Here is a 9,634-nt window from a genome sequence, read left to right on the forward strand (position 1 = left end):
TAGATGTCTATGGGCTCCAGTAACCATTTAAAATCAGGTGGGCTGTGAGCTCGTCCACCCACTTAAGCAATAAAAAAAAAAAAACAACAAGCCAACAACAACGAAACGAATGCCTTAATGTTAAGTGTGCTTAGTGCGAGTTCTTTAACGTTCTCGATTGCGTAATAGTACACTGTGCGCCAAGGGAGAAAAGTGAAGGGATGAGATGTTCTCCTTTTTTCCCGCGGTGCATATACTATTTTTCTCCTACCAGGCCGAAAGTTCGACATTGTAAAAAACTTAGCACCCGTGGAGTACCGAGCCGGGGTACAGGGGCGAAGCTCTAGCGAGGATTGGGGGGCGGGGCCCTCTCACTCATAAAAAAAACAATTTAACTGTTTTTTTATTTTTAAATAAACTACTACTAATTGAATAAGAGCTGTCTGATGAACTCATCTTTGTTTAATACTTCACTATTAAATTTTATCGCCTTTTATTTATTTCACTTTTACACTAAACACAATATTGCAAATTACCCGAGCCCAACAATGGCGGAGAATTTTAGGTGCGTGAGAGCAGACGTAGACACTAAGGCGCATGCGCACTTGTCAGTACCCAGGGAGGAAAAGTTACACTTTCTTTCCTGTACAGCGGGAGGAAAACCGAACTTTCGGCGTAGGTAGGAGAAAAAAGTTAGCTCATATTTGCATGGAATGGGATCGTTTGCCTATGTTTGCCGCTAAGGGCGCCGGTCCAACTGCATACATAATTGACTTAACTTTTACACTATCGAGAACGGTAAAAAACTCGCACTAAGCACACAGACCTGCTTTTGTACATCACATTATCACTGGTGGTAGGACGTCTTGCGAGTACGTACGGGTAGGTACCACCAACCTGCCTATTTCTACCGTGAAGTAGTGATGCGTTTCGGTTTGTAGGGCGGGGCAGTCGTTATACTGTGAAAATTGAGATCTTAGAACTATGTATATATATCTCAAGGTAGGCATTCGTACAATATTGTTAAGTATATTCTTCAAACATGTACAATATTGTTAAGTATATTCTTCAAACATGTACGGTTGGCTGTTGGAAAGCGTACAACATTTCATTGTGGTAAGCATTCAATTAAAATAGCATAGCATAGATAATAAAAAATTGCATATTATTTAAAATAGCATAGACTATAAAAATAAAGCTTTTAGAGCTATGTATTTAATTAATTAATTAATAATTTATTTAAGCATTAATGCATTTCGGTTTGAAGGGTGGAGCAGCCGTTGTAACTATACTTGAGACCCTTAGAACTTATATCTCAAGGTGGGTGCCGCATTTACGTTGTAGATGTCTATGGGCTCCAGTAACCACTTAACATCAGGTGGGCTGTGAGCTCGTCCACCCAACCAAGCAATAAAAAAAAAGAATCTATTATGCTTTTTTTGGCAGGTGGAGACAGTAGGAACAGTGTACATGCTGGTGTCCGGGGCGCCCGAGCGGCGCCGGGCTCATGCCGCTTCTGCCGCCAGTGCCGCGCTCGCAGTCTGCCGCGCCCTGCCCGCGCTTACTATAGGTAGCTTGCATCTTGTACTGTCATAGGTACTGCATCACTGCCGCTACATAACGCTCAGAAAGGAATTAATTATTTTGATAACAACAGTAATGAGTCACACTGAGTTTCACGCCGCATCTACCCGCGATTCCAATCCAGTGGTAGATTCAGCTAAGCAATGCTCATGCTAGGATTGTGTTAGAAAATTGTCTCAAGTTGAGCCCGTGAGCTCGCCTACCCGTCCGGGGCGTAGCTAGACTAGCCCTAGCTACCAACGATTAGGCAGGGAAAAATAAATTCGTATATTTTGGTGACTCAACCAACATATAGTTAAAGTAACTTTATTTACTAGATAAATGTCAGTATTTCGTTGATATTACATACTAGTTGATGCCCGTGTTGGCTTCGAATTTAAATTATACAAGTCAAGAAGAAGAAGGAAACCACGATACCACACACCGCAAAAGAAGTTTAATTATTTTTTTTCTATTTTTCTCTTTTTTTATTGCTTAGATGGGTGAACGAGCTCACAGCTCAGCTGGTGTTAAGTGGTTACTCGAGCCCATAGACATCTACAACTTAAATGCGCCACCCACCTTTAGATATAAGTTCTAAGGTCTTAGTATAGTTACAACGGCTGCTCTACCTTCAAACCGAAACGTATTAACGCTTCACGGCAGAAATAGGCAGGGCGGTGGTACCTATCCGTGCGGACTCACAAGAGGTTCTACCACCAGTAAAAATACAATTTCAAATTTCACGTTCATCAAGCTTCACGCGCACCATTTTTATTTATTTACTCAATTTATTTTTTACCACAGGAATACATTCCGGTCCGTGCGTCGCGGGAGTGTTGGGGTTGAGGCTTCCTCGTTACTGTCTTGTGGGAGACACCGTGAACACAGCGAGTAGAATGCAAACTTCTTCTGAGGCACGTATTTAACACATGTTATATACATTTCTTATTAGTATATATCTTGTTCTTGCTCTTATACCACTTCTTATCTTATTGTTACGCGCTAGGGTTCGGGATAAATAAAAATTCTACCGAATTACAAGTTAACACTGTATTAGCACTTAGAAAACTTAAAACACTCAAAAAAACTTTAAAACTCTCAATTCGCTTCTTCCGCTTCGCTTCAGGTGAACCGTTCGCTGTTTCGCTTCGAGTAGTTCCGATTACTAACTGACTGCGTGCCATCTATGCAACGCTTTTATAGCCGATACCACATCCCTAGAAGTATCGAGAATATTCCACACATCTCTGATATTATGTTTCCTCTATCCGACAATAGATGGCGTTGTACTTCACGAGCGTTCTTGGTGCTACTAGGTCCTTCGATATTCGTTCGACTATTCGGCGATATATGGCGTTACTCTTACCGGCGTAACATTATTATATAGAACAAGATTCTCTTACACTTATTCCGCATTACGTGTGGTCAGCATGTCATCTTATCTGGTATTTGGCAGGAGTTTCACGAAAGGCCCTCTGCCTAACATCAAGCCTCCTCGAGTTATCTTACTAGTATATATTTCGCACAAAAACACACTTTATTTATAAAATATGAAGCTCTTACTGGTGGTAGGATATCTTGTGAGCTTGTACGGGTTCGTAATCACTCCACCTATTTCAGCCCAGATGCAGTAATAGATCTCGATTTTAAAGGTGGAAAAACTCTACAATTATGTTCAATCTTAAGTTTCAAAGTGATTAGAGGCATGTTGTGATGTCAATGAGCTTTAGAAATATTAAACAAACTTTTTCATTATTGAATTTTCATCAATTTCATGATTGCTTACAACGCGCGAATGCTTTACTGCGAATCAACTCATAGACACAGCCCACTGAGTTTCTCGTCGGATCTTCTCAGTGGGTCGCGGATCCGATCCGGTGGTAGATTCTGCGAAGCGCTGTTCTTAATATGGCTGGTGTTAGGAAATTCTTTCAGGTTGATCCCGTGAGCTCACCTATCATCTATTTTAGCTGGTATAGCCCCTTATGCTATCAGTGAATGAGTAGGGACGTCAAAAAAAAACAATTTGGTGCTACCTACCTATGAAAGCTCACCATGCACCTAATCACGTGTTTATGTATTCTTAATTTCAACAATTGTTGTAGCCGGGGCGGATCCAGATCTCCGCTACCACAGCGGCACAACTGCCCGCGGGAAGGTTCAGGCTTCGTCCTCGAGGTGTTATCAAAGTTAAGGTATTGTGATCCTATGATGACCTATTTCTATAAATACACGTATAATTCTTCTGTCCGTGTGTATTTTTTTTTATAGCTTAGATCGGTGGACTAGCCTACCTGGTGTTAAGTGGTTACTGAAGCCCATAGACATCTACAACGTAAATACGCCACCCACTTTGAGATATAAGTTCTAAGGTCTCAGTATAGTTACAACGGCTGTCCCACCCTTCAAACCGAAACGCATGATGTATGTTAGTGAGCTTCTCCTAAATGGCTGATTTTTTTTGTATGTGTTCGAATTGATTCGAGAATGATTTACATTGAAAATTCGTTTCACTCCAAAAAATATATATTTTTATAATAAAGGTTTGAATCTTTCGGATTTAATACGTTTGTACAGTGTGCTTAGTGCGAGTTTTTTAACTTCTCGATCGCGTAAAAGTTAACTCGAATTCGTATGGATTTGGAACAGCTTCCCTTCGTTTGCCGCTAGGGGCGCTGTTACAATAATATTTTATACCATAATAATAATTAATATTAGAAATGTGTGAGTGTTATAGAATTGTGATTGTTTTTTTTACGTCGAAACGTATTGCAACGGATTGATGTGCTTTTTAAAAAGAAATTGTATTCAGTCAGGGAAGTGACAGACTACTTTTTTTTACTTAGATTAATGGAGCTCATGGTCCACCTGGTGTTAAGTGGTTACCGGAGCCCATAGGCATCTAAAACGTAAATGCGCCACCCACCTCGAGATACGAGTTCTAAGATCTCAGTATCCGGAAACTACACTGTTGCACCTTGAGACATTAGATCGAAGTCTCATTGGTACATTGCCTATCCCACTATTCAAAGCTCAGCGCAAAAATACTTCGCTGCAGAAATTGGCAAAGCAGTGGTGTGAATCTATACATATAAATAAAATTGGAGTGTCTGTTTGTAATATTGAAATAACCGCTTTTTACTACATGCGCATGAATATACCTAGTCAGGTCATAAGTATTGTCACACAGTAAAAACTTTTCTTTTAGAATGCTGGCCACAAAAAAGTTTATTGAATTCGAATTTCGAATTGTTCATGAAAATAAAAATGTATACTTTTAGAATTTTACTCATTTTTAAATATGGTGTGGACGCTTAAAGAAGACCGTGTTGCAGTTATTGCGTTGCATCGTTGCGGTTACGCGTCAATTCAAATTTTTAACATACTGAAAAATTTTAATATAACCAAAAGATTCGTTTATCGTACCATCAAACGATACAATGAAGTCTCTAGTGTAGATGACAGGTCAAGAAGTGGTCGCCCTCGGTCTGTTAGGACTCCAGCAGTGATAAAACTGTGAAGGCGCGAATTCAAAGAAATCCCAAACGTAAGCAGAAACTGTTGGCCCTTCAGATGGGGTTAAGCAGAACCACGGTGAAAAGGGTGTTAAATGAAGACTTAGGGCTTCGGGCATATCGAAGAAAAACAGGGCATCGTTTGAATGCTCGTCTAATGGACCTGAGACTGAAGAGATGCCGCGTTTTGTTGAAGCGGTAAACGGGAAAAAAATATCGGGAAATTCTTTTTTCGGATGAAAAAATTTTTACCTTAGAAGAGAGCTACAACAAACAAAATGATAAGGTGTACGCACACAGTAGTGAAGAAGCGAGCAACCGTATTCCGCGTGTCCAACGAGGTCATTTTCCATCCTCGCTCATGGTATGGTTGGGAGTTTCTTATTGGGGCTTAACAGAGGTACATTTTTGTGAGAAAGGTGTAAAAACGAATGCAGTTGTGTATCAAAATACAGTCCTGACGAACCTTGTAGAACCTGTTTCTCATACCATGTTCAATAACAGGCACTGGGTATTCCAACAAGATTCGGCGCCAGCTCATAGAGCGAAGAGCACACAAGACTGGCTGGCGGCGCGTGAAATCGACTTCATCCGGCACGAAGACTGGCCCTCCTCCAGTCCAGATTTGAATCCGTTAGATTACAAGATATGGCAACACTTGGAGGAAAAGGCGTGCTCAAAGCCTCATCCCAATTTGGAGTCACTCAAGACATCCTTGATTAAGGCAGCCGCCGATATTGACATGGACCTCGTTCGTGCTGCGATAGACGACTGGCCGCGCAGATTGAAGGCCTGTATTCAAAATTACGGAAGTCATTTTGGATAAACTTTATTGTCATAAGAATCTATGTTTTGTTAAGTTCATTTTGGTATATGAATGGTTACATAATGAATAAACTTGTTTCAATTATTTTACATTAAACATGTGACAGAATTTATGACCTGACTAGGTATATACGGTACATACACCAAAATAACATTTTTTACAATTTTTGTCTGCCTGTCTGTCTGTTTCTTTCGGCTAATATCTGGAACGGCTGGTCCGATTTTGATGAGACTCACTAATAGCTTATGATATAAGAAGTAACTTAGGCTACTTTTTTTAGACTAGCTTCGCCCCGCGGCTCGCGGATCGCTGGTCTACAATAAGCCTTACTTACTACTGGTGTATTAAGATTGACATAAATTTCTATCACAATAAACCAATAATTGGTGTTATTCCAGGGCAAGGGCATGATGGAAACGTTCTGGTTGGAAGGAGAGATCGAAGAAGAGGAACAAGACGAGGCCTTGCAGCTGTTCTCGGCTTTATGCGGAGACGATTAATGCTTAAATTCCAATGGCACGTTTCGAGCTTCGAAGGATTCCCCTCCGGCCGATCTGCGCTAGTACTAGTACTTTCTAAGCTTACGATTCAAACTACATTCTTAATTATACATATAAATAAAATTGGAGCGTCTGTTTGTAATATTAAAATAACCACTTTTTACTACATGCATCTGAATGTATATACGGTACATACACCAAAATAACATTTTTTACAATTTTTGTCTGTCTGTCTGTTTGTTCCGGCTAATCTCTGGAACGGCTGGACCGATTTTGACGAGACTTTCACTGATAAGTAGCTGATTATATAAGGAGTAGCTTAGGCTACTTTTTTTAGACTAGCTTCGCTTCGCACCCGCGAGTAACATCGCGGGACTCAGCTAGTCACACATAAATATATTGTGTTCACATTATATTATTTTTTACTTATAAACTTTTGATCTTCATTCAATAAGTTAGGTACCAAAAAATTTTCTATAATAATTGCCTTAGGACAAACTGAACCCTTTTTTTACGTACATTATGCGTTAACTAGCTCTAGGACCATTGAGCGACAATTGCTTTTTGTCGTTAGCGTATTCCTTCTATCCATGTAACCATTGGTTTAGCGTTTGTTATTGAATTCGGTAAGGTCTTGTGAGTCCGGACGGGTAGGTATCACCGCCCTGCCTATTTCTGTCGTTAAGAGTAATGCGTTTTGGTTTGAAGGGTGGGACAGCCGTTCTAACTATACTGAGACCTTAGATTCTTAGAACATATATCTCAGACTAGCTTCGCCCCGCGGCTCGCGGATCGCTGGTCTACAATAAGCCTTACTTACTACTGGTGTATTAAGATTGACATAAATTTCTATCACAATAAACCAATAATTGGTGTTATTCCAGGGCAAGGGCATGATGGAAACGTTCTGGTTGGAAGGAGAGATCGAAGAAGAGGAACAAGACGAGGCCTTGCAGCTGTTCTCGGCTTTATGCGGAGACGATTAATGCTTAAATTCCAATGGCACGTTTCGAGCTTCGAAGGATTCCCCTCCGGCCGATCTGCGCTAGTACTAGTACTTTCTAAGCTTACGATTCAAACTACATTCTTAATTATACATATAAATAAAATTGGAGCGTCTGTTTGTAATATTAAAATAACCACTTTTTACTACATGCATCTGAATGTATATACGGTACATACACCAAAATAACATTTTTTACAATTTTTGTCTGTCTGTCTGTTTGTTCCGGCTAATCTCTGGAACGGCTGGACCGATTTTGACGAGACTTTCACTGATAAGTAGCTGATTATATAAGGAGTAGCTTAGGCTACTTTTTTTAGACTAGCTTCGCTTCGCACCCGCGAGTAACATCGCGGGACTCAGCTAGTCACACATAAATATATTGTGTTCACATTATATTATTTTTTACTTATAAACTTTTGATCTTCATTCAATAAGTTAGGTACCAAAAAATTTTCTATAATAATTGCCTTAGGACAAACTGAACCCTTTTTTTACGTACATTATGCGTTAACTAGCTCTAGGACCATTGAGCGACAATTGCTTTTTGTCGTTAGCGTATTCCTTCTATCCATGTAACCATTGGTTTAGCGTTTGTTATTGAATTCGGTAAGGTCTTGTGAGTCCGGACGGGTAGGTATCACCGCCCTGCCTATTTCTGTCGTTAAGAGTAATGCGTTTTGGTTTGAAGGGTGGGACAGCCGTTCTAACTATACTGAGACCTTAGATTCTTAGAACATATATCTCAAGCTGAGTGGCGCATTTACGTTGTAGATGTCTATGGCCTTCAGTAACCACTTAACACCACGTGGGCTGTGAGCTCGTCCTACCATCTAAGTAATAAAAAATAAAAAAATAAAAAATCATACAGCACCACTAAGCGATAATCGCAAGAAAGCACATCCAAGCCTCACTAGAGATAAGTAAAACCAAAGACAAAATTCTATTCATGATCATTTATTTATTCAACATTTGAATTAAATTCGACTTTAAAATATATTTAATTTTTTTTTTAATAATATTATATTTTTGTTAATTATTGCAACATTTTATACATTTAAATAGTCACAATGAAATACATTTTTTTCATATATCATGTTGAGTACATTATTTAAGCTTATTCCTATATTCGTAGAACAAATTTTAAATTGATATATAATTTAGAAAAAATATAACAATTGCATTGAAGTGAAGAAATTAAAGCTAAATAATATATTTGTTTTTTAAATGATTTAAAAAAAAAAACAATATAAAAATTAGAAAATAAATACTAAATTTATCAATAAATCAACGTTTGAATTTCTTTCAAACCCTTTAATAATATATTATTGATGTTTCTATTATTTTATGTACAAGATAATGCTGTACCCAAGAAATATTGTATAGATTAGATATTTTTTTTATAGCTTAGATGTGTGGACGAGCTCACAGCTCACCTGGTGTTAAGTGGTTATACTGAGCCCATAGACATCTAGAACGTAAATGCGCCACCCAGCTTGAGATATAAGTTCTAAGGTCTCAAGTATAGTTACAACGGCTGCCCTACCCTTCAAACCGAAACGCATTACTGCTTCACGGCCGAAGTAGGCAGGGTGGTGGTACCCACCCGCGCGGACTCACAAGAGCTCCTACCACCAGTAAAAAGTTTCTTCATAAATGTATACTGGTCTGTTTATAAAATTACGATCACACTATAATAAGATTTGTAATTGGTACGTTGGCACTGAGGTACATTGGGACGGTTAGAAGTCTAATATTGATAAAATAAAGTTTAAACTAATTGAATTATTTTCATTTAATTATACTCGCCTTTATTATTTTCATTTAATTATACCAGACGTTTCGAATTAGTGTCATAATATATCGAGGGGAGAAAGGCTGTTTCATTTAAGAGACATTTTTACAACTATACAGATTAAAATTTAAAGTTTTAAAATATTTTTTAACTTTTTTTTTACATATCGTTCCCAAAATTAAGTTTAATTTTGTATTTTTTTTTTTTTTTTAATATCTTTACCAAAAAGTCTTCTTCAGCTATTTGAATGGGTATACTTAATTGAAGTTCAATTAAAAATATCAAAATGTTCATGCTTATACCAAATAATACGCATCTTTAATTACAAAGGTACATGTCGCGTATTAAGCGAAATTACGCTTAAACCAAACAGCTTTTTACCCCTCGATGTAATTGATAACATCAGAATCGATTTTCTTTGAAGTCTTTTGTAAAGCACACGTACGCAAA

General features: G+C 38.4%; 1 protein-coding gene across 3 annotated transcripts in view; it reads left to right on the forward strand.

Annotated features, from left to right (window-relative positions):
* LOC101746281 (soluble guanylate cyclase 89Da) overlaps positions 1-9,472 on the forward strand; it is a 38,403-nt gene extending 28,931 nt beyond the window's left edge. The window contains exons 11-15 of one of the 3 annotated variants that reach the window (XR_001140322.4): positions 1,426-1,549; positions 2,350-2,459; positions 3,651-3,740; positions 6,285-6,454; positions 7,271-9,472. Coding sequence is in view for 1 of the 3 variants with exons in the window: in XM_004923527.5 (XP_004923584.2) it covers positions 1,426-1,549; positions 2,350-2,459; positions 3,651-3,740; positions 6,285-6,386 (426 nt within the window). In the remaining 2 variants the exon portion in view is untranslated. Of the gene's footprint in view, positions 1-1,425; positions 1,550-2,349; positions 2,460-3,650; positions 3,741-6,284; positions 7,249-7,270 lie in introns of those variants that run through there. The other 2 variants (XR_001140323.4, XM_004923527.5) reach the window with 2 other exon arrangements.
* Positions 9,473-9,634: the final 162 nt, after the last annotated feature.

Source organism: Bombyx mori, chromosome 6, assembly GCF_030269925.1.
Source record: "Bombyx mori chromosome 6, ASM3026992v2".
Taxonomy (NCBI): Eukaryota; Metazoa; Arthropoda; class Insecta; order Lepidoptera; family Bombycidae; genus Bombyx; species Bombyx mori.